Here is a 24,291-nt window from a genome sequence, read left to right as displayed (position 1 = left end):
ACTGACTTACTTCTCCTGCCTTTGTTAGTGCCTTCTTTGTGTGTGCAGAGGAGCTTCTTATCACTTAACAACATCCAACGAGAACATAAATCTCCTGAGTCATCTGTGTCTGGAGCTTGTGTACATATGCATTGGTATTATCTAGCATATGATAGCAGATCACTGGAATTGCTGTCCAGAAATGCCTCATGATTAGGGGAAAATCTGTGTTGTTGTACGGGCAATGGCTTCATTCAGGGCCAGTATCACAGTCTTGTTTCTGAGACCATAGATGAATGGATTTAAGAATGGGTACAGAACAGTGTTCAGCAACGCTACAATGCTGTTAGTCTCCAAGGAAACATATTCTGAAGGACATGCATAGAGAACAACACAGCTCCCATATACAACGGCCAAAGTGGTGAGATGGGAAGAACACGTGGTAAAAGCTTTTTTCCTCCCAGAGGCTGCTGGAAGATGTAGAATGCAGAAAAGGATGCACATGTAAAATGCCAGAGTTAAACATAAGGAACCCAGAACGACAAATGATAAGAAAACAGAGTCTATTTTCCAGAGCAAGCTGGTGTCAGAGCAGCACAGTTTGAATAAGGTGGAGTTGTCACAGAAAAAGTGATGGAAAAATAGAAATAGGATTGGGCAAAGCAGCTGCTTAGTGAGATTGTTCTCTTACCAGAACCCAGGATCACAACCAATTTTATGCTTGTGGAGGATGTAAAGCAGATTTCTAGGAAGGCCAGATTGGCAATGAAAAAGTACATGGGGGTTTGTAGGCAGTGATCTGCATATACGAGGAAAGTTATGGTAGTGTTCCCCATCACTGTTGTCAGGTATATGAGCAGAAAGAACAGAGAGAGTAAGAGCTGTAGTCTTTGATCAAGCCCTGAGAAACCCTCTAGGACAAACTCAGTAACTGCAGTTCCATTTTCTGGTCCCATGTTGAATTTCAGTTCATCATGCTGAGACAGGAACACGGCAAAAAACAAGTGTGATAATTCCACAGTCTGCGTGAAACGCTCTACAAAACCTTCTCTGCTTCTTTCCTTCCTTGCAGTCTTCCTATAGTACACAAATAAAGTATTTCAAGCATTTCTCACACCCTGATTTTTCTCTATCCAGTTTAAACTGGAGATCTCAGACAATTTGTCGTCTTCTTTCAACCTTTTTCGAACACTCGTAAAGAATTCTTCCTTCAACACAGGGTATTTTAAAGTCTGGTAGCTATTTTATGCCATTCCTGCCAAATTCCAAATTCATGCAGACTGGTTCCAAACATCTATCACACCTCTGTGGCTAAGTCATCCCTTTTATTGCACAAATGTGTCCATTGGGGCACTCCTGGGTCCCTATTTGGGTCCACTGGGGCACTCCTGGGTCCCTCCCAAACTCCTGGGTCCCTCCCAAACTCCTGGGTCCCTTTTTGGGTCCCTTGGGGACCCAAATTGATTTGACCCCAAATCAAATCAAATCAAATCAAGTCAAATCACATCAAATCAAATCAAATCAAATCAAATCAAATCAAATCAAATCAAATCAAGTCAAATCAAATCAAATCAAATCAAATCAAATCAAGTCGAATCAAATCAAATCAAATCAAATCAAATCAAATCACATCAAATCAAATCAAATCAAATCAAATCAAATCAAATCAAATCAAATCAAATCAAGTCAAATCAAATCAAATCAAATCAAGTCAAATCAAATCAAATCAAATCAAATCAAGTCAAATCAAATCAAATCAAATCAAATCAAATCAAATCAAATCAAGTCAAATCAAATCAAATCACATCAAATCAAATCGAATCAAATCAAATCGAATCAAATCAAATCGAATCAAATCAAATCAAATCAAATCATATCAAATCAAGTCAAATCAAATCAAATCAAATCAAATCAAATCAAATCAAATCAAATCAAATCAAGTCAAATCAAATCAAATCAAATCAAGTCAAATCAAATCAAATCAAATCAAATCAAATCAAAACACATCAAATCAAATCAAATCAAATCAAATCAAATCAAATCAAATCAAACCAAATCAAATCAAATCAAATCAAATCAGATCAAATCACATCAAATCAAATCAAATCAGATCAAATCAAATCACATCAAGTCAAATCAAATCAAATCAAATCAAATCAAATCAAATCAAATCAAATCAAACCAAATCAAATCAAATCAAATCAAATCAAATCAAATCAAATCAAATCATATCAAATCAAATCAAATCAAATCAAATCATATCAAATCAAATCAAATCAAGTCAAATCAAATCAAATCAAATCAAGTCAAATCAAATCAAATAAATCAAATCAAATCAAATCAAATCAAATGAAATCAAATCAAATCAGATCAAATCCAATCAAATCAAATCAAATCAAGTCAAATCAAATGAAATCAAATCAAATCAGATCACATCAAATCGAATCAAATCAAATCAAATCAAATCAAATCACATCAAATCAAATCAAATCAAATCAAGTCAAATCAAATCAAATCAAGTCAAATCAAATCAAATCAAATCAAATCACATCAAATCAAATCAAGTCAAATCAAATCAAATCAAATCAAATCAAATCAAATCAAATCAAATCACATCAAATCAAACCAAATCAAATCAAATCAAATCAAATCAAATCAAACCAAATCAAATCAAATCAAATCAAATCACATCAAATCAAATCAAATCAAATCAAATCAAATCAAATCAAGTCAAATCAAATCAAATCAAATCAAATCAAATCAAATCAAACCAAATCAAATCAAATCAAATCAAATCAAATCAAATCAAACCATATCAAATCAAATCAAATCAAATCATATCAAATCAAATCAAATCAAGTCAAATCAAATCAAATCAAATCAAATCAAGTCAAATCAAATCAAATAAATCAAATCAAATCAAATCAAATCAAATGAAATCAAATCAAATCAGATCAAATCCAATCAAATCAAATCAAATCAAGTCAAATCAAATGAAATCAAATCAAATCAGATCACATCAAATCGAATCAAATCAAATCAAATCAAATCAAATCAAATCACATCAAATCAAACCAAACCAAATCAAATCAAATCAAATCAAATCAAATCAAATCAAATCAAATAATATCAAATGTATATCGAAACCTTTTCTTTCTACTCTTCAGTACTTGCCTTTTTGGATTAGGAGTCCCTGAGTATCTATTGATTTCAGAATAAGCAGTATCAAGCACCTCTTCCATAACCCCCTGCTTTCTTCCATAGCTTCGTGCTCTCTCTTTCTTGAGGAAAGGGGATAGGAGGGCAGAATAGAGAACAAGTATAACTCTTCTTCTTTAGTGCTCTAAATAATGACTGAAATCGGTTATGGTTCCACACAGTCTCATCTGCCATCCATCTGCATTGAAACGCAGTTGCTTCCAAACAGTTGCTCATTGCTGTTACTATTAAACGTCCTGACCTAAATGCAGACCAGGAGAAAAGTGACTGGAAGAGATTTGTAACTTTTCTTTTGCGTGCCAGCTATAGGTTGGGAGGACCCAGCCTTGAGAGTTTTCTCCTGTCTCCATTGATTATACAGGGAGCTTCGGGAAAACAAACTCTCACAGGCACCTGTTGTGGGGTAGGTGGAACTCAGTAGTCAAGTCTCGACTCTTTGATTTATTAAGTTATATTTCTTAAATCAAACCACACATCTAGGAGAAAGAAGCACAAAAAAAGCCCACATATGCAATAAAATCTGGTGTTTTTCCCTTCATCTTTACATTTGTTTTCAGACGTAGAAAGGAATAGAGCAGACAGCTCCAAAACCAGGATGATTCAAAATGCAAGGGGATAAGGGGGAGAGGAGGAGATGGGGGGTTTGAGGTGATGAAACAAAGTTGTGCAGGTGCGCAACCAAAGCTCTTCAGTCACCTGGGTGCTCCAAGGACTTTCCCATCCCATCGTCCACAGAGACAACAGGAGAAACCAGTCTGAGACAATGGATCAACACGAAACCAAGCGATCGAGTAAAGTCAACCTCCTTCAATATCAACCACCTCCAAAATCAGCAAAAATTAAAGGTTTGCCCAACTTGTGCGGGATTTCTTCTTGTGGGATTCCAGACAGTGCTGGAGACAGGCAAATCCTGCTGTGCCTGGGCCTATTTCCTGTTCATAAAGGTAGTTATTAACATCCTGGGTGAAGAATCAGACTGTTTCAGAGATCCCTGTAGCAGTTTCTGCTGCAAAACTGGATAAAGTTGAGCAATTACTTAAGTTGCTTGCAAACGCCAGAGAGGATGTGCAGGACAACAGGCTCGCTGAATTATAAGAACTCAGAACAGTTTTAAGGGGAGCCTCACTTGATCCAGTTGAAGACACTGACAGGGGAGTCTCTTCCAATCTGTGGTATTCCATAATTCAATTAATCTTTTCCTCAGAGAGCTCTTCAAAGGGTAGGCACGTAAAAGAGACAGAGGGAAAGAAGTAGAGATATAAAATGTGCCAATACAAATTGACAAGATCCTCTGAACAGTGTTTCTCAAACCATTGGTAGGCAATGTATTTCCTGCTCCGGTAGGGGATTGTACTAGATGATCTTTTGAGGTCCCTTCCGATCCCTAACATTCTGTGATTCTGTCATTTTAGGAAATGGCTGCATAAAAAGATTCAAATAGAGATACAGTGTTTAATTAGCTTGCTGACACTTGCCCATGGTGCTGTCAAAACTAACTAACTAACTAACTAACTAACTAACTAACTAACTAACTAACTAACTAACTAACCAACTAACTAACCAACTAACTAACCAACTAACTAACTAACTAACTAACTAACTAACTAACTAACCAACTAACTAACTAACCAACTAACCAACTAACTAACTAACCAACTAACTAACTAACTAACTAACCAACTAACTAACTAACTAACCAACTAACTAACTAACTAACTAACTAACTAACTAACTAACTACGAAAAGTTTCATGAGGCAGCTGAAGCGCCATGTGTGACTGGGAAAAGTCTCCCAGGACCTATGGGAGCTCTTCTGGAGTACGAGCTGGTAGCCATGAGCTGAAGTAGGGGACCTAAGGGGTGGTGCAGGGCTGCTGGGTGGGCTGAGCAGGGACCTCAGCAGCACAGCAGCTCATTGCATCCCTTTGGACGCTGCTGTGAGGTCACTTCTGTCACAGGAACTGAGTGACCAGCAGCGGGAAGGCAAATACTCAGAAGTCATGAAGGCCATCAGAAAGCTGCTCCCAAGGTGATGACAGATGTGGGAAGGTCAAGGTGAACTGAGTCAAGAGAGGAGAGGAAAGAACGGCTTGGCCAAGAGAGATGAAAGATCTGCAGGGTTTCAGGTAACAGTGATGCCGTTGTGACATTGACTGTGGCATTCATGTTAGGCCCTTACCTGCGTTCTAAGCAATAATCTTAAACTCTAACCTTACCCCTAAATGCCAACCCTCACCCTGACAGTAATGCACTACTTTAAACCCAATCTCAAAATTTACCTCTAACCCTTAACCTCTAAAGTGAACATCTCATGCTCAAAGCTCTCGTTCCCATGCTCAACCCCCATCACCTCCAACCCCTCTCCCTACCATACTTAAGCAGCTTGGCCCCCTGGGGCAACATAGGGTGATTCTGGAGCAGCCACGGGACATCTGAAGAAGGATGTGAGGTTACAGGTATTTGACCAGCTGTTAGGACCAAGGAGGAGATGGGCAGCATTGCTGGGACCAGGTCTGTGGTGCCTCAGGGACTTGTGGGCCGGCAAGAGGCACACAGTTGTGATGGTGGCTCTGAGGTCACTTCCACCTGAGCACCTGATCGGCCACCTTCAGGCACATGGCTGGTCTATGTGTGTGTCATTAAAGCTGTGCCTAAGGAACTGATAAGCCACCAACATGTACGTGATCGTGACCCCGGGTCCTCTTCTCTGTACCTGGGACCTTTGGTCCAGTGTGATGAGTTGGCTGGGACTCAGACTGCTGAGCTGGTTAGAACTGGCGTATCTCCTGTCCTGTGCCCAAGTTTCTGTTATCTGGTTCACCCAAGGACGCACAAAGAATGCACCCAAGATTTTTCATCTTTGCAAGGTGTCAGCAAACTCCTGTTTCTCGTACAATAAGTTACACAAAGCTAAGCAAGGTTAGGCAATAGAGATGTGGGTTAAGGCTTAGCTCTCTGTTAGCTCTTTCAGTGTTAGTTCTTTAAGTGTTAATTAGTGAATTGTTAATTGCCTGTATCAAGCTGGTGGAGGTGAAGTCACCCTGCCCAGGGTGGGGGAGAACGTGACTGCCAGTACCTTGGTCCCACCATGGTGTGCACATGGGGAGAGGCACAGTGGGGCACAAAAGGTGCTAAGGAGCCATATTGAAGGCTCTGGATCTCAGGGGGTTGTGCAACTGCCACAGTGGGCATTGTGACGTCACTGGTGATGTCACAAAGGAGCCCGCCCAGGCACCCCTTTAAATACAGGGCAGGGAGGCGGTCACCCCACCGTGGCCTGGTCCCGGTGACAGAAGAGACACGGCCACTCTCACCACCACTATGTCCCATCCCTGGAAACTGTGAGGCCACTAAGAGCCAAAACTTCCCATCCCTGGACACCTTGGGCCACTCAGGGTAAAATTTCCTGTCCCTGGACCCATTAGGGCACCAAGAGCTAAAATGTCCCATCCCTGGACACTTTTGGCCACCAAGACCAAGTTGTCCATCTCTGGACCCAAGATGTCCCATCTCCAGCCCCCTTGGGCCAACCAGACCCTGGATGCCTCATCCCTGGACCACTTAGGCCAACAAGATGTCCCATGTTTGGACTCTCTGAGGCCATCAGGAGGCAAAATTTCCCATCCCTGGATCCCTTAAGTGACCAAGACGTCCCGTCCCTGAACACTATGTGGCCACCAAGACACAGGATGTCCCATGCCTGGACACATTAGGTGACCAAGACGTAAAATATCCTATCCCTGGGCCCCTTGGGCTACCAGGACCTATAATGTCCCATCCCTGCACCCCTAGGGAGATGGCCTATCCCTGGACCCTTTGGAGACACCAAGTCTTAAGATGTCCCATCTCCAGCCCCCTTGAGCCAGCCAGGCCAAGATCTCCTATCTCTGGTCCCCTTAGGCCACCAAAAGACCTAAAATGTCCTTTTCCTGGAACCGTTGGACCACCGAGAGCCAGGATGTCCCATCCGAGACTCAAGATGTCCTATCCCTGCACACTCTGGGACACCCTTGGGCCACCAAGATCTTAAAATGCCCCAACCCTTGGACCACCCAGACCAAGATGTCCCATCCCTGGAAACTCTGGGACAACCAGGCAAAGATGTCCCATCCCTGGACATTTTGGGGCCACAAAGACCAAGGTTGTCCCATCTTGGGACCCAAGATGTCCCATCTGCAGACATCTTGCACCACCAAGACCTCAAATGTCCCAACCATTGGACCCTTTGGACCACCCAGGCCAAGACGTCCCATCCCTGGACACTGTGAGGCCACCAAGACCCAGCATGTCCCATCCCTGGACACTTTGGGTAGTCAAAACCTAAAATGTCCCATCCCTGGACCCCTTGGGCCATTGAGAGCAAGAATGTCCCATCCCATACCCCGGATGACCCATCCCTGGACATTTTGGGCCAACCAGACTCAAGATGTCCCATCCCTGGACCCCTTAGAACACCAAGACCCAAGACCCAATCTCTGGACACTTTGGGGACACCAAGACCAGAGATGTCCCATCTCTGGACCCAAGATGTCCCATCTCCAGCCCCCTTGGGCCACCAAGACCTAAAATTCCCCAACCCTTGGACCACCCAGGCCAACAGGACAATTCCCTGGACACTTTGGGCCACCAAGATCCAGGATGTCACATCTCTGGGCCCCTTAGGTCATCAACACATAAAATGTCCAATCCCAGACCCCAGGTGTCCCATTCCTGGACACTTTTGGACACCAAGACCTAAAATGTGCCATCCCTGGACACTTTGATGCACCCATGTCTAGATGTCCCATCACTGGACACTGTGAGGCCACCAAGACCCAGGATGACACATCTCTGGACCCCTTTTGGCTACCAAGACCAGGATGCTTTCTGTCCAGTCATCTTGGGCCACCAAGACCAAGATGTCCCATCCCTGGACCACATTGGCTACCAAGAAACACTGTGATTAATCTCTGGACCTCATGAGGACACCAAGACCCAGGATATCTCATCCCTGGGCCCAGATTGTCCCATCTCCAGCCCACCTGGGCCATCAAGAGCCAAAATTTCCCATCCCTGTATCCCCTGGGCTACTCAGGGAAAGATGTCCCATCCCTGGGCCCCTTAGGCCACCAAGACCTAAAATGTCCCATTCCTGGACACTTTGGGGCCATGAAGACCAATGTTGTCCCATCTCAAGACCCAAGATATCCCATCTGCAGCCATCTTGGGCCACCAAGACCTAAAATGTCCCATCTCTGGACACTCTGGGACACCCAGGCCTAGATGTCCAGTCCTGGGACACTGCGATGCCACTAACACCCAGGATGTCCCACCTCTGGACCCCTTTGGCTACCAAGACCAAGATTTCCCATGTCCAGGCATCTTGGGCTGCCAAGACCAATATGTCCCATCTCTGGACCCAAGATGTCCCATCTCCAGCCCCCTTGGGCCACCAAGACCTAGAATTCCCCAACCCTTGGACCACCCAGGCCAACAGGACAATTCCCTGGACACTTTGGGCCACCAAGATCCAGGATGTCACATCTCTGGGCCCCTTAGGTCATCAACACATAAAATGTCCAATCCCAGACCCCAGGTGTCCCATTCCTGGACACTTTTGGACACCAAGACCTGAAATGTGCCATCCCTGGACACTTTGATGCACCCATGTCTAGATGTCCCATCACTGGACACTGTGAGGCCACCAAGACCCAGGATGACACATCTCTGGACCCCTTTTGGCTACCAAGACCAGGATGCTTTCTGTCCAGTCATCTTGGGCCACCAAGACCAAGATGTCCCATCCCTGGACCACATTGGCTACCAAGAAACACTATGATTAATCTCTGGACCTCATGAGGACACCAAGACCCAGGATATCTCATCCCTGGGCCCAGATTGTCCCATCTCCAGCCCACCTGGGCCATCAAGAGCCAAAATTTCCCATCCCTGTATCCCCTGGGCTACTCAGGGAAAGATGTCCAATCCCTGGGCCCCTTAGGCCACCAAGACCTAAAATGTCCCATTCCTGGACACTTTGGGGCCATGAAGACCAATGTTGTCCCATCTCAAGACCCAAGATATCCCATCTGCAGCCATCTTGGGCCACCAAGACCTAAAATGTCCCATCTCTGGACACTCTGGGACACCCAGGCCTAGATGTCCAGTCCTGGGACACTGTGATGCCACTAACACCCAGGATGTCCCACCTCTGGACCCCTTTGGCTACCAAGACCAAGATTTCCCATGTCCAGGCATCTTGGGCTGCCAAGACCAATATGTCCCATCTCTGGACCACTTGAGCTACCAAGAGCCTGGATGTCCCATCTCTGGACATTGTGAGACCACCAAGACCCAGGGTATCTCATCCCTGGACTCAAACTATCACATCTCCAGCCCACTTGGGCCATCAAGATCCAAAATTTCCCATTCCTGTCTCCCCTGAGCTACTCAGGGAAAGATGTCCCATTCCTGGGCCCCTTAGGCCAACAAGACCTAACATGTCCCATCTCTGGACACTTTAGGCCACCAAGACTTATACTGTCCCAACTCTGCATCCAATATGTCCCATTCCTGGACACTTTGGGGACACCAAGATCAGGGCCCTGAGGGGCAGTGACTTACGTGAGGAGGATGGACTGGTTGTCATGATCTGCCAGGAGGAGAGAGATGGGATGACATTAGGAGAGATGTTTGGGATCTTGGGGTTCACCCTCTTCCATATGAGGAGGGATGAAGTTCGAAGAGATGTTTGGGATCTTGGATGGGATTCTCCATCCTCCAGGTGAGGACCAGGTCTAGGTCAGGACCCATTTTTGGGGTGGGATCTTCAAGTTTGGGGTCCCAGCAGGAGGTCCCTACCCATCAGCATGTTCTGGTAAGACTGTTCGAGTCGGAGATGATGTGGGGAGGAGCTTCACTCCGCTTCTTGCCCTGGTAGGCGGCCACCACCTCGGCGTTGTAGATGGGCAGCCACTTGTAGTGGTTGATGGTCACACAAAAGAGCCCTGAGTAGGTCTGGACAAGGGGCAGGTGAGTCATAACCAGGAGGTCCTACCTCACCAGGAGGGGACATGTTGGGTGCGGGTGGCCCAAGGGGTCCAGGGATGGGACATTTTGGGTCTGAGTGGTCCAAGGGTGCTTGGGAAGGGCCACCAGGTTCTAGGTGCCCCAAAAAACATGGGGAACCCACCCAGGTTCTAGGTGCCCCATAGACCCTTCTGGAGGTTCATCCACTTCTAGTGAACCTCAAGAGCTTCAGGGCAGCAGTCACACAGTCACAGAGTCGCAGTGTCACAGCCAGAGTCATAGTCACAGTGCCACAGAGTCAGGGAGTCACAGACTCACAGTCACGGAGTCACGGACTCACAGTCACAGAGTCACCGTCACAAAGTCACAGTCAGAAACACAGTCACAGAGGCACAGTGTTACAGTCACAGAGTCACCGTCACAAAGTCACAGCCAGAATCACAGTCACACAGTCACACAGTCACAGTCACACAGACAGAGTCACAGAGGCACAGTGTTACAGTCACAGAGTTGCAGTCACAGAGTCACAGTAAGAGTCACAGAGCCACAGTCAGAGTCACGGAGTCACAGAGTCACAATCACAGAATTACAGAGTCACAGAGTCACAGTTCTCATCCCATTTTGTTCAGCACTGGTGTGACCCCACACACACGGGTGTGTGCCAGTGTGCGGCTTCCCAGTTTGGAGAAGCAGGGAGGAACTGGAGAGTGCAGGGCTCTGCCAAGGCAGGTTCAGCACCTGTGCACATGGTGTGGGATGCTGAGGGACCTGGGCTGCTTTGGCCCAGCAGCGCTGGGGAGGCTGCAGCAGTGCAGGAGTAGCCTGAGAGTGCTCAAAGGGTGGTTTCAGAGATGGTGGAGGTTTTCTTCATAGTGGGAATCACAGAATCACAGAATGGACTGGGTTGCAAAAGACCTCAGAGATCATCAAATCCAACCCTAGGTCCAACTCCAGTCTGTTTACTAGATCATGGCACTAAGTGCCATGTCCAATCTCAGTTTAAAAACCTCCAGGGACGGTGAGTCCAGCACCTCCCTGGGCAGCCATTCCAATGCCTGACCGCTCTCTCTGTGAAGAATTTCTTCCTAATCTCCAGCCTAAATTTCCTCTGGCAGAGTTTAAGCCCATGCCCCCTTGTCCTATTGCTGACTGCCTGGGAGAAGAGCCCAATCCCCACCTGGCTAGAACTGCCCTTCAGGTCGTTCTAGAGAGTGCTGAGCTCACCTCTAAGCCTCCTCTTCTCCAGACTGAACAAGCCCAGCTCCCTCAGCCTCTCCCCATAGGGCTTGTGCTCAAGTCCCTTCACCAGTCTTGTTGCTCTTCTCTGGATCCACTCCAGCGCTTCAATCTCTTTCCTGAACTGAGGGAGTAAGAACTGAACACAATAGTCCAGGTGTGGCCTCACTTCCCACGCTATTTTTGATACAGGACAGGATACCATTGGCCTTCTTGGCCACCTGGGCACACTGGTGGCTCATGTTGAGCTTCCTGTCAATTAGCAGCCTCAGGTCCCTTTCTGCCTGACTGCTGTCCAGCCACTGTGTGCCCAGCCTGTAGTGCTGCAGGGAGTTGTTGTGGCCAAAGTGCAGGACCCAGAACTTGGCCTTTTTGAACTTCATCCCATTGGAATCAGCCCATTTTTCTAGTCTATCCAGATCCCTCTGCAGAGCCCTCCTGCCTTCCAGTAGGTTGCCTTCAAAGGGTCGAATGTGATTTTAGGACTGTATAAATTTAACTACTCATACATTTATACATTTGGCCCTTTGAAGGCAACCGTGAGGCTGATGTGACCCCCGGTGAAAATTAATATGAAAGGCAATGTAGGTGGTTGGTTGCAAAGGGATTATTGAGAGACAAATCTTCACAGTCCTAACACGGTAAGTCTCTGCATGTAGGACAATGCAACTGCTTTTCATGAAGGAATGTCCTGAAAGCGGCACATGACACAGTTTTGCAGGATCTGCCAGGTCTCTCTCACAGTATCTCTGTTGCAGAGAAGAACACACTCCAGAGCAGGGCTTCCCTGCTGCACTGTCAGTGGGAAAGGGCATGATGGCACCTTCTGCTGAGGATGACTGCCTGGGGAGCACCCAGGGTTGCCCAGCCCTGTCCTGCAGAGCAGGGTCCCTGCACCCCAGGGCTGTGCCAGGGCAGGTACTCTGCTGCCTGCCAGGGTCAGCGCTCAGGCTGCCCAGGGAGATCCCAACAACACTGAGGGGAGAAGCTGCGGGGGGAAGGAGCGACCCACGGCAGGGCAAGGTCCTTCTGCTGTTGGGTTCTCTGTGAGTCAGGGTTGCTCACTCCAGACCTCTTACAATAGGACGTTTCAAGAAGATCTCTACAGATATTACTAAAAAGATAAGGAGCTTTTAGTTATCTCTTCCATGACTCAGGGGAGGGAGGTTGTAGGAAAAGATAAATGTAAAAGAAGCTCTCAAGTTTTAGCAAGTCACTGAGACTCCTGAACTGCAACTCTGAGTGATCAGTTCATCTGCCAGAAGCCTCTGAACATCCCTTCAGCCACTCCCCTGCCTGTGGACAGCAGCAGCATCACAGCAGCTGAACCTGTCCTTTTTTCCAACCTGCAAACAGGAAGATGCCCCCAGGCAGTGCCCTGTGAACAGGCAGGATCTAGAGAGCCAGGGTGAGGGTACAGACGGTGGGATGATCTGTGAGTGCTGACAGGGAAGAGACATGGACAGGGGAACACCTCCCAGGAGGAAAATCTGGCAGAAGGGACAGGATCAATGAATGAGATGAAACTCAAACAAGAAATGCAGTCGAAGGGTGAATTCAGAGATTTGTGTATGATCCCCTGCAGTGCAGATCCCTCCTCTGAGCAGCCCCCTCGCCTCCTCTCCCACCCAGCAAGGCCTCTGCCCTCAGGGCCGGGGGTTCCAAGGAAAGAACCAGTGGGCACAGGCCCTGCTCCTTGTGGCATCTGCAGACAGAACCACGAGGGCTCAGCCACAGAGTTGGAGGAAGGTCTGGAAAAGGACAAGGGGGTGTGGATCAGGGGGAGGGTGTATGAGAAATAGCTTTGATTTTGCTCAGAGAAGTCTCCCCTAACTTGTCACTTTCTTTTGATCCTGTGACAGTTCCACGTGCTCATCAGCAGCAAATGTCCAACAGCCGCTCCATCACCCAGTTCCTCCTTCTGGCATTCACAGACACACGGGAGCTGCAGCCCTTGCACTTCTGGCCATTCCTGGGCATCTACCTGGCTGCCCTCCTGGGCAACGGCCTCATCATCACCACCATAGCCTGGGACCAGCACCTCCACACCCCCATGTACTTCTTCCTACTCAAACTCTCCCTCCTTGACCTGGGCTGCATCTCCACCACTGTACCCAAGTCCATGGCCAGATCCCTCTGGGACACAAGGGCCATGTCCTACACAGGATGTGCTGCCCAGATCTTTTGGTTTTTGATCTTTATAACGGCAGAATATTCTGTTCTCACCATCATGTCCTACGACCGCTACGTTGCCATCTGCAAACCCCTGCACTACGGGACCCTCCTGGGCAGCAGAGCTTGTGTCCACATGGCAGCAGCTGCCTGGGCCACTGGGTTTCTCCATTCTCTGCTGCACACGGCCAATACATTTTCACTGCCACTGAGCAAGGGCAATGCTGTGGACCAGTTCTTCTGTGAAATCCCTCTGATCCTCAAGCTCTCCTGCTCACACTCCTACCTCAGGGAAGCTGGGCTTCTTGCTTTCAGTGGTTTTCTGGTTTTGGGATGTTTTATTTTCATTGTGGTGTCCTATGTGCAGATCTTCAGGGCCATGCTGAGGATCCCCTCTGAGCAGGGATGGCACAAAGCCTTTTCCACCTGCCTCCCTCACCTGGCCGTGGTCTCCCTGTTTATCAGCACTGGTGCATTTGCCTACCTGAAGCCCCTCTCTGTCTCCTCCCCATTCCTGGACCTACTGGTGTCTGTTCTGTACTCGCTGGTACCTCCGACATTGAACCCCCTCATTTATAGCATGAGGAACCAGGAGCTCAAGAATGCTCTGAGGAAGCTGATTACTGGATGTTTTCAGCAGCCATAGACGGCCTACTTTCTCTGCAGTGGGCTCCAGTGTACATCATGACAGGCTAAGTTTGTTTTTCTTTCTCTACTTTTTTTTTCCCTTTTCCCCACATTGTGTCATCTTCAAAGTTATGTCACTATTCATCCCATTAAGTATCCTCACATTTTGTGTGACTGAGACACTTTGTGTAAATGGGGAGTTTCTCATTGTATTTAAGTGAAAAAAATGAACCTACAACAGCTTTTTTTGTTTGTTTTCAGTTCGAGATCCATCCTCAGCATAGTTAGAAGGAATGTGACATGAAAACACCTTCCTGGCTGCATCAGCTCTGGGAAGGCTGCTCTGTGCCTGGAGCAGTAAGAGCTCTTGAGGTCCTCAAGGGCCAGGGCTTTTGTGCTGGCCTGGGGAGAGGGGATGGCATGGAGGGGCTGCAGACCTCTCAGGATCTGCTGGAGAGGAGAGCAAATGACACAAGTGCCTCCTTTTCCTTTTACCATGAGTGTTCACCCACCTCTGGGGTGACTTCTCTCTGAGCTGCAGGAGCTGCTGTGCCCTTCAGAGCGGCAGAGGCTGTGGGGTGACTGCCCAGAGCACCCGCAATGGGCACTGCTGTGGGACCAGCCCTGACTGGGCTTTGCTGTGCAGAGGGTGTTGGTGGTGGAGAGAGGGCAGGGGAGGTGGCAGAACCTTGAGAGAACTGGACTGGGCTGGAAAGTACCTGGGAGAGAAAAACATCAGCGTGTATCTCGTGGTGCATGACCATGCAGGGTGAAGACGCACACCAGGGGGTTGTGGTGCAGAGCCAGGGCTTCTGGAAGGGATCAAAGACATGCAGGTGCAGGAGAGAGGAGACTGCTCTATGCCCTTGGTGACATGGACAGACCAGGAAGGTGGCCCAGGGCCTTCATCACCCCCCAGTCACTGGCCATCGCCCATGGGCCATTTCCAGCACTGGCCGCGCACCCCAGGTTTACGGGTAAGGTTCCCTGTGAGGCCATGTCCATCCTCCTGCTGGGCTCAGGGCCTGTCTCAGGGAACGGACAGCTCTGCCCAGACTCTCTCCTGGCCCAGACCCTGGCAGACCCTGGAGCAGGGCTGTCTGTGACCCCACAGGTGACACGACCTCTCCAGGAGCTTGGAGAGGCTGCCTAACAGGAAGCAGCAAGGACTGCTCTGGCTATCAAGTCAGGAGACCGTTCCCCACCCCGAATGCACCCTGTCCTGTGCTGAACCTGCACCATGGGGCTGTGGGACCACGTGTGGGGCAGCAGGGCTGGGCTGTCACAGCACAAGGTGCAGACAGGGGCCACAAAGCAGCTGCCAGGGGTGACAGCAAGGACAGTAAAGACAAGAGTACATGTACATTGGCTTTACTGTGCAGGGATGGCTTTGGGAAAGGCAAAGGTCGCCTGGAGTTGGCGGCTGCAAGAAAAGTCAAGAGCAAACTAAGAGCTTTAACAGCTGTGTTAGAGACCACGGCTGAAGAAAGGGAAAACAGAGCTGCTGCTGAGTGAAGAGGGAAATTTAGTAACAGCAGACACTGACACTAGTGCAGAGGGACTCAATGACTTCCGTACCTGAGTCTTTACTGAAACCATCTCCCAGGCCTCTATGCTCAATGAAGGGGTTCAAGGAGGAGAGCAAGCCTTTGGAGGACCCTCAGGAAACCCCAGCAGGACAAACACCAGTGTCTGCCCCTGCAGGAGACTCACCTGGCAATGGCACAGGCTGGGGATGTCTGGTTGGGAGCAGCTCTGTGGGAAAGGTCTGTGTGGGCAGGGAGCTGGACAGGAGGCAGCGTGTGCCCTGGTGCAAGGGAGGCCAGGAGCACCCTGGGCTGTGCCACCAGGAGCATGGCCAGGAGGTGGAGGGAAGGGATTCTCTGGAATAGTCCATCCAGATCTCAGATCCCAGTTCAGGAAAGATATTGGCAAGCTGGAGTGGGTTGAGCAAAGGGCCTCAGGACAGCCAGAAACTGGAGCACTTGGCCTGTGGGGAGGGGCTGAGGGAGCCGGGCTTTTCCAGCCCAGAGAAGGGAAGGATGACAGGGACCTCATCACAGCCTGTCAATACCAACAAGGAGATCATGGAGAACACACAGCCAGGCTCTTCACCATGGTGTGTGGCAGAAGAACAAAAGAGAATGGGTGGCAGGTGAAAGAGGAGAGGTTCAGCCAGGACATAAGGAAAAGCTTTTTCCCTAGGAGGTGAGCGTCAACTTCATTTTCACCAGGGATCACATCAGCCTCATGGTTACCCTCAAATGGCAGAACGTCATTTTAAAGGACTGTATAAATTTAACTACTCCTACATTTATACATTCGGCCCTTTAAGGCAATTCTGAAGCTGATGTGACCCCCGGTGAAAATGAATTTGACACCCCTGCCCTGGGAGCTCAGCCAAGTTCTGTTGCAGGTCACCCAGAGAGGCTCTGCAGCCTCTGTCCTTGCGGGTTTTCAATCTCTGATTGAATGAAGGCTTGAACACCTTGTTCTGACCCAGTTTCTGACAGGTTGGACTGCAGATTGCTGAGGTCCCTTCAACCTCAGTTCTCTTATGATCCCATTGTGATGCTGGGCTCTGTTTCTAATGGGAGCAAAGGAGATGACTAAGGGACATGAACGCACCTGTGCTGTAGGTGACCATCTAAACCAACATCTAAACCCAGCCAACACCTCAGTGCGACTCGCTCTAAGCCAAGTGTGAGGAGTCCTGGGCAGGGAAGGTTTAGAGGGCATGAGGCGCTATGCAAGACACAAAATGATCTTGGCTTCATGCCTGCAGGCCCATCCGATGTCAGTTAATGTCAATGAAAGTTAAAATATGAACTGAAGACAAAGTTTCAAAGTCAAGGAAGGTTTCAATGTACTTTTCCTTTTTTTTAGGTCTTTGGGGGGTTATTTTCTTCAAAAAGGAAAGTGTTTTCCACAACTAGAAATGGATATAAGACACACATGTCCTCAGCTACATGGATAGCTTTTTACATATTGATTTTTCATATGGCACATATTACATTCTTACATATTAAACATTTATTTATTTTCTTTTTAAGTATTTTGGGGTATTTATTTCTTTGAAAAACTAAGAGTTTTGCAGAACTGGGCATGGATTTAGGACACAAATGTCTTCAGCTCCAGGGACACAAACACCTGGTGCCAGTGTAGATGCCCTGGGAACCCCTGCCTAACTTCCATCTGCATTGCAAGGTGCTCTGGTCTCCCCCAGGTCCTCTGTGATAGATGCCAATCCCAGGCCAGCACCTCGGATAAAATGGGTCCCCTAAAATGGCACTGGCTGTTTATGGTGAGACAACTAATGACTGATGTCTGTTGGATACGTGCACATGGGGTTTTTTGTGTGTATGTGTTTGTTTGTTTTTTGTTTGTTTGGTTTTTTGGGGGTGTTTTTTGTTTGTTTGTGTGGGCTTGGTGGTGGTTTGTTTAACATATTAACTAAAAAAAGAAAAGGACAAAAAGTGAATCACCAGGTCGTGTACTAAAGGCAGGAGAAGAAATATCGGTCTTCCCCTGTACTTCTATTACCAACACGCTATTATTTCATCTCCCTTGTCATTTAGGAGTTTCCACCTCTCCTGACTAAATGTCCATGTCAAAGGACAACTTTCCGACAGTCTGTCTGGATGTTCGCCCTTCCCAGTGCTCTCAGGTTTCCTCCTCCACTTGCTCTTTGGTCATTCAGTTGCCTCTCAACTGTCTGGTTTCTGCTTTGAGCCTCAGGCAGTTACAAACTTACCCCAGTCTTCAGAGGTCTAATTAACATGGTACACACCAAGTTAATTGTGTTTCTATCTATCCTTTCCTATCTCTCTGTCTAAAAATAGTTCTTGTGTGGATGTCCCTTGTGGATGGTGGACCTCATCAGATCCAGCTTACACACACAGCTGAGGAAAGTGTTTTACTGTTTATTAAACTGTGCAGTGTTTGCACAGGAGAGCACGTGGAGCTGGTGCACAGGAGGTGCAGCATCTCCTGCAGAGCTCAGTGGAGAAGCCTGATGTGAGGAAAAGTGATGCAAGTCTCTGGTGGCCAATGAGGGAACTGGCAGACTGGGGGTGGGGGTGGGGAGTGAGGTTGTCCATACAGTGTCCAGCCTAAAGGCACTGTTCTCCTGCCTGTCCAGATGTCTTCAGGAGACCCTCTGGATCAATGTCCAGTGTAGAATGCTGCTGTCACTTCTTCTATACAATGAAAAATGACAGAAAACACCCTTGAAAGAAAAAACCCTCCTTTAAGAAATTATTGAAATCTTCATCACTAAGTGTTCCATTGAAACCTCTCCAGTTAGTTCTACAAGTCTTGAAGATTTGAATGAAATTACCAAAAGAAACATCGCTCGTTAGGGCTTTCTGAGTTTTAATGAGCCCCATGGCGTATTTGGTGCTGAGTCCATGAACCTCAGATACCAAGCACAGACTGAAGAATCTTCTCAAGAAGTCCAAGTCAGAAGCAAACTCCAAAGTACCTTGAAGCATTAATGGTCCCCACTGAGGGCTGTTACTGACAAAGCCTGCCCGGGGACTCGTTAGATCAGATAATTGGAGGCTGTGATTGCATCAGGCAAAAGCAAAGTGCAGCAGCTCTGATGCTGAGAAAACCCTTGGTTTGTTTGATGAAGGACAATGGCCAAGCCTTGAGCCCCTGCCCCTAGGAAGGGAGATCCTGTCCCTCACGTGTGACTCAGGGCTCTTCTTGAGCTGTGGGGAGTGTGATGCCCAATGAAGGACAATGGTGTGACACTCCCTGGGGGTGCAAGGAGGCAACGGGTGCCATGGCCATGACAACCATGTGTCTCCTCTTAGACCTCAGTGGCAGGAACATCAGCCATAGTCAAGGGGACAAAGACCTTGGCTCTTGCAGGGACATCCAGCTTTGCCAGTGCCCTTGGCCATGTCTACCATGGTCCATCCTACACTGTCCCAGGCCTGTGGCTGTTTCCCCACAGGCTGCAGACACCCCATGTGCTTCCCCACCTTGTTCTCACCCTAGTGTGTCCCCATCTGTGCTGCTGTCTCTCCACCCTCACCAGCTGTTCCTTGAAACACAAAGCCATGGCTGATCCAGAGTCCATCTCAATGACCACAGCACTGTGCTCAGAATGACATTTCTTTATCCTGAGCTCCACTCTGGACCTCCAGAGCTGCAGTTTCTGATGGTTTTCCTTTCTCTTGCTGTTTCCATCTACTAAAAAGAAAAAGTGCCGTCATCTTGGAAAGTGATTTTCAACATTTCTGAAGCTACGACTACCTTTTCTTGTCATGATTTTATCACAGCCACCAACTAAGACCATGAGAGCTGCTCACATCCTGCTCCCAGTCCTCTAGTGGGATAAGAGAGAGAAATGAAAGGGAAGAGAGAAACCTGTGAGTTTATAAAAAAAATATAATAAGACAATGAAAATAATACACTGCTACTTCTAATATGCTTAAACTAAAATACACATAAAGTAAAATATATGATACTCAGTGCAATCCCCCACATAACTCCAGTTGTGCTGAGCAGGCAGCCCCAAAGAAGAGAGCACCCTGGTCCTGAACAGCTGATCCCAGCAAGAGTAAGTAAAAGTGCAAAAGGCAGAGAGGCCCAAGGACCAACTGAAAATCAGGAAAACATCATAAATCTGAACTAACACTGAACTCCCAATAGAATGGAACTTCCAAACAGAGTCAATCAAAGTAGCCGTCAAACCAAAACTAACTGGCTGGAAAGGGCATCTCCAGCTTTATACCGAGCATGACACTAATGGTAGAGAACAGCTCGTTGATTGACCCGGATGTCAATCCAGGTGCTGTCCTGTCTGTGCCCCCTCTTGCCAATTTGCATCTGCAGCTGGATGGCCAAAGAAGTCCTTGGTTTCCCTGACAACAGCCGAGATCTCAGTGAGTTCTGACATTCCTTTCATAGCAAATGGCAAACACTGTAAAGCTGCTGAAAGACAGAATTAACTCTATCCCAGGGAAGAAACGTCATTATCTCACTATTGTCATAGTAAAACTAAACAAAAGACTGTACTGGCTGTGAAGGACAGAGGTTCAAAATGCATGAAGGAAATTAACTCAATTTCAGTAAAACCAGCATGTTTCCTCAGCCTCCCCTTCACCAGGCTAAAGAAGTTTGGGTCTCTCAACATCTCCACACATGACCCAGACTTTCTCTGACCACATGGCAGCTCCTCCCCGTTCCTCCAGAATGGGGAACCTCACACTGGGACACACCGCTCCAGATGTGACCACACCAGTGCTGAGTCACGATGGACAATAACTGCCCTTGTCTGGGTGGCCACGCTCCTCCCAGTGCAGCCCAATGTGCTCATGGGCATATTCCTGTTTAGCAGCACTGAGAACTGGCTGAACATCCAGGCTCAGAGGGTTGTGAGCATTGGCACAAAGCCCAGCAGGAGCTACCATGAGGACTGAAGGACACTATATCCCTACCCAACATCTCCTCCCCACAGGTGTCTCTTGGGTCCCTGGAACCACCTCAGTGACAAGGGGGAGAGCACTTCCTGTAATGGGTGGAGGAGATGGGGACTGGAATGAGGGATCTGGGCAGCTTCTCCTGGTTGTTTGTGCAGCAACAAGCTGTGCTGAATATTTGGAGAGAGGAACTCTTCATAAGGGCCTCCAAAGGGCTTGGGGATGGTCTACAGTTTCCTATATGCTGCCTTTTCTGGTGGAGGTCACAGAGGCTGCCAGCTCTTTAGGGGACCCAGGACAGGCCTTGTCCTTCCCCTGGTCACAGCTGGACCCCAGTTCTCCAGCTCAACCCCAGCTCAGGAACCTTTTCTAGGGGTGACTTTTGGGGTAAGGTTAACAAGAGGGATGCATAAGTTTGTCTTAAGAATATGTGATGAGCACCAGCACTGAAATACCAGAGCAAAATGATGTGGCTTCTGGGTGAATACTTTCTTCAGTGCAAGTCCTGACACAGGGTCCCAGACTTGCTTTCCATCCCACCCTTCACGAGGGATGATGCACTAAGGGATGGCAAGTGGGGGACACCAATTCTTCTACAGCTACTTCCCAGGCCTGGTGAAGCACCAGGACAGCAAGGATTTCTGGCCCTGCACCCTAAACTCTGGGTATAATCATGGGGCAGTTGAACAGCAGCATTTTTCTCTCCAAGGCCATTTCCAGCCCAGGTCAGCTCCTGTGTGATCTCCCCCATTCCTCCTCTGATCTGCTCTGGTGCTCCTGGTCCCATCCTGTTCTCCCCACTGGGCCCCAAACCGGCAGTGATGCTCTGCAGAGCAGGTTGGTTGCAGAACCATGGGGTGACTGCACACTGGTTGTGCTGCTCAGTGAGGGACACAGATGCAGCTGGATGGGCTGCACCGTCACTGAGCTCTTTCCTGGGGGTCTAAAGCTCTGGGATGGGTCCAGAGCATTTCTTGGGACTCATTGGGTTTTTCGCTCATTTCTGTTCAGCAATCCCTTCCTTGTCCTTCAGGTTCCTGGAAACTGGTGCAGGAAGACATGGCCTATCCCCTTCCCAGGGACAGAGGTATGCTGGCCACTCCTTCATTCTTCAAATTCTCCTTCCTGCCCTTCTTGAAGATGGGTTTGACATCTTCCTTTCCTGAGGACCTCAGAACTTCTCTGATTCTGCTGTCACTCTTGGTAGCACAATCCAGAATCATGGGCAAGGGTGACAGAGCACTTGAAATGAGCCTGTCCCAGCAGCTGAGATGAATCTCACTGGGCCACTGAGGTTTGTTCCTGGAATAACATACAGAAATGCCACGGTTCCAACAGGCATCCATATCTGAGTTGGTCTCAGGACTCCTTCTGCACCCAGGGATGCTCACAGACAGAGTCTGACCCTTTTGCACATAGAGGCCGTAGTCTCAGTTTCTCTCTGGTCTCCTGTTGCCACTCCAAAGGGATGGGAGAAGCCTCAGCCCTGTGCTGTGTCACCTGCTCTGCACTCATCTGAGGTGTCCTACATCATGAGGAATGGACACAGAGACATCAGTTCAAGCAAGAAGATCCCAGTGGGTGGTTTCCCATAGGCTGTTACTCCCAATGTGAAGTGACCTTGAGACACTGTCTGTGCCACAGGCCTTCATGGAACCCCCAGGAAGAGCTACTGTCGTTAGTGTTCACCTGGATTCATCTCACCTCTCGTACATGATGTGCATGCTCACATCTCATCTCTACAATGCAGACATGGATTTCTGACCTACTCATTCAGTGTCCATCCATGGAGGGAAGAGCAATGTCTGTGAGCTGGGGAGAGAGACCAGGGCTGGCAGTGTGGGGCCAGACCATGACGATGCCCTGGGGGAGATTCTGTGGGGTGTCCAGTGCACAGGGGCACAGCCCAGACCCTGCTCTGCTGGTCCTGCAGGTCTCTGGCAGGAGGCCTGGCTGTGAGAGGACACTGCTGTGTGCCAGCCCTGCACACACACACGGTTCAGCTGAACAATGGTGTTTCATATGTGGGTCACTTTCTTGGGCATGTTCTTGAGAGTATCTTTGTAAGAAGACCTAAACCTTGAAGCCCTGCCCTGAGGAGATCACCTTTCTATCAGGAAAGGCTGTTGTGAGGCCAGCTCTGTCACAGCAGTGTCCATTGCCTGTCCCTGCCTGCGCTCACAACACTGACACACAGCAGGACAGGGACCAATCTGCCAGAGCACTCAGGCCTTGCACCAACACAAGGGATGAGAAGGAGAGTGTGGGAGTGGAACCAGAACAGGTCTGGAAGACCAAGCGCTGGTGCTCCCTGGCAGGGCTACCATGCTGGACTCTCTTCCCTTCTGCCCATGCACATGGGAACTACCACTGCAGCTCCAGAAAGGTCTTGGAGAAAGAATGTCAGTGAAAAATACTGGTGAAGGATCCTTTATTTTGCTTAGACACAGAGAACACGATTCCACATTGACACAGACACTCACTGAGAAAAGAAAAGCAGGCAGTCAATTAGAAAGGGAATAAAAATATTATCATAAAAAAAAAAAAACAAACTCACAACTAGAAACAAAAAATACTACACACAGGATGAACCTGCAATGAGAATGTCTTCTTATGTAGAAGAAGACAGAGAGAGTTTATAGGTTCAGAAGAAATCCAGTCATCAGTTTCCACAGGGCATCCTTGAGCTCCTGGTTCCTCATGCTGTAGATGAGGGGGTTCACGGCTGGAGGCACCACCGAGTACAGAACAGACACCACCAGATCCAGGGATGGGGAGGAGATGGAGGGGGGCTTCAGGTGGGCAAACATGGCAGTGCTGAGAAACAGGGAGACCACGGCCAGGTGAGGGAGGCAGGTGGAAAAGGCTTTGTGCCGTCCCTGCTCAGAGGGGATCCTCAGCACGGCCCTGAAGATCTGCACATAGGACAGCACAATGAACACAAAACATCCAAAACCAATTAACAGACTAAACACAAGAAGCCAAACTTCTCTGAGGTAGGAGTGTGAGCAGGAGAGCTTGAGGATCTGGGGGATTTCACAGAAGAACTGGCCCAGGGCATTGCCCTTGCACAGGGGCAGTGAAAATGTATTGGCCGTGTGCAGCAGAGAATAGAGAAACCCAGTGGCCCAGGCAGCTGCTGCCATGTGGACACAAGCTCTGCTGCCCAGGAGGGTCCCGTAGTGCAGGGGTTTGCAGATGGCAACGTAGCGGTCGTAGGACATGACAGTGAGAAGGTAAAATTCTGCTGAAGCTAAAAAGAAAAAAAGAAAGAGTTGTGCAGCACATCCTGCATAGGAAATGACCCTGGTATCCCACAGAGAGTTGGCCATGGATTTGGGGACAATGGTGGAGATGGAGCCCAGGTCGAGGAGGGCGAGGTTGAGCAGGAAGAAGTACATAGGGGTGTGGAGGTGCTGGTCCCAGGCTATGGTGGTGATGATGAGGCCGTTGCCCAGGAGGGCAGCCAGGTAGATGCCCAGGAAGAGCCAGAAGTGCAAGAGCGGCAGCTCCCGTGTGTCTGTGAACGGCAGGAGGAGGAACTGGGTGATGGAGCTGCTGTTGGACATTTGCTCCTTCCTGACATGGAGGTACTGGTCTAAAAAACGAAATGACAA

The 24,291-nt window shown here is 48.4% G+C and overlaps 1 protein-coding gene and 1 pseudogene across 1 annotated transcript; both read right to left on the bottom strand.

Moving 5' to 3' along the window:
• Positions 1-542: 542 nt before the first annotated feature.
• On the bottom strand, positions 543-5,815 carry LOC136105101 (olfactory receptor 6F1-like; annotated as a pseudogene).
• A 3,981-nt stretch (positions 5,816-9,796) lies between these two features.
• LOC136113461 (olfactory receptor 14J1-like) lies at positions 9,797-24,075 on the bottom strand. The gene is made up of 3 exons (XM_071812818.1): positions 23,398-24,075; positions 10,061-10,193; positions 9,797-9,828 (listed from the first exon to the last, which is right to left on the bottom strand). The coding sequence occupies exons 1-3, from the start codon at positions 24,073-24,075 to the stop codon at positions 9,797-9,799; spliced, it is 843 nt and encodes a 280-aa protein (XP_071668919.1).
• Positions 24,076-24,291: the final 216 nt, after the last annotated feature.

This window comes from Patagioenas fasciata, chromosome 9 (genome assembly GCF_037038585.1).
Source record: "Patagioenas fasciata isolate bPatFas1 chromosome 9, bPatFas1.hap1, whole genome shotgun sequence".
NCBI classification, from domain to species: Eukaryota; Metazoa; Chordata; class Aves; order Columbiformes; family Columbidae; genus Patagioenas; species Patagioenas fasciata.
Note: the sequence above shows the minus strand (reverse complement) of the source record. Positions and strands in the feature narration are given on the sequence as shown.

Bases quoted from the DNA above. Each gene is read 5' to 3' on its own strand.
- LOC136113461 (XM_071812818.1), bottom strand. From the start codon at position 24,075: ATGTACTTCTTCCTGCTCAACCTCGCCCTCCTCGACCTGGGCTCCATC. The intron at 10,194-23,397 runs GTGAACCCCCTC...CCCCTTGTCCAG, and splicing joins ACTCGGTGGTGCCTCCAGCC to ACCTACTCAGGGCTCTTTTG. The intron at 9,829-10,060 runs GTCTTACCAGAA...TCCTCCTGGCAG, and splicing joins CATCATCTCCGACTCGAACA to ATCATGACAACCAGTCCATC.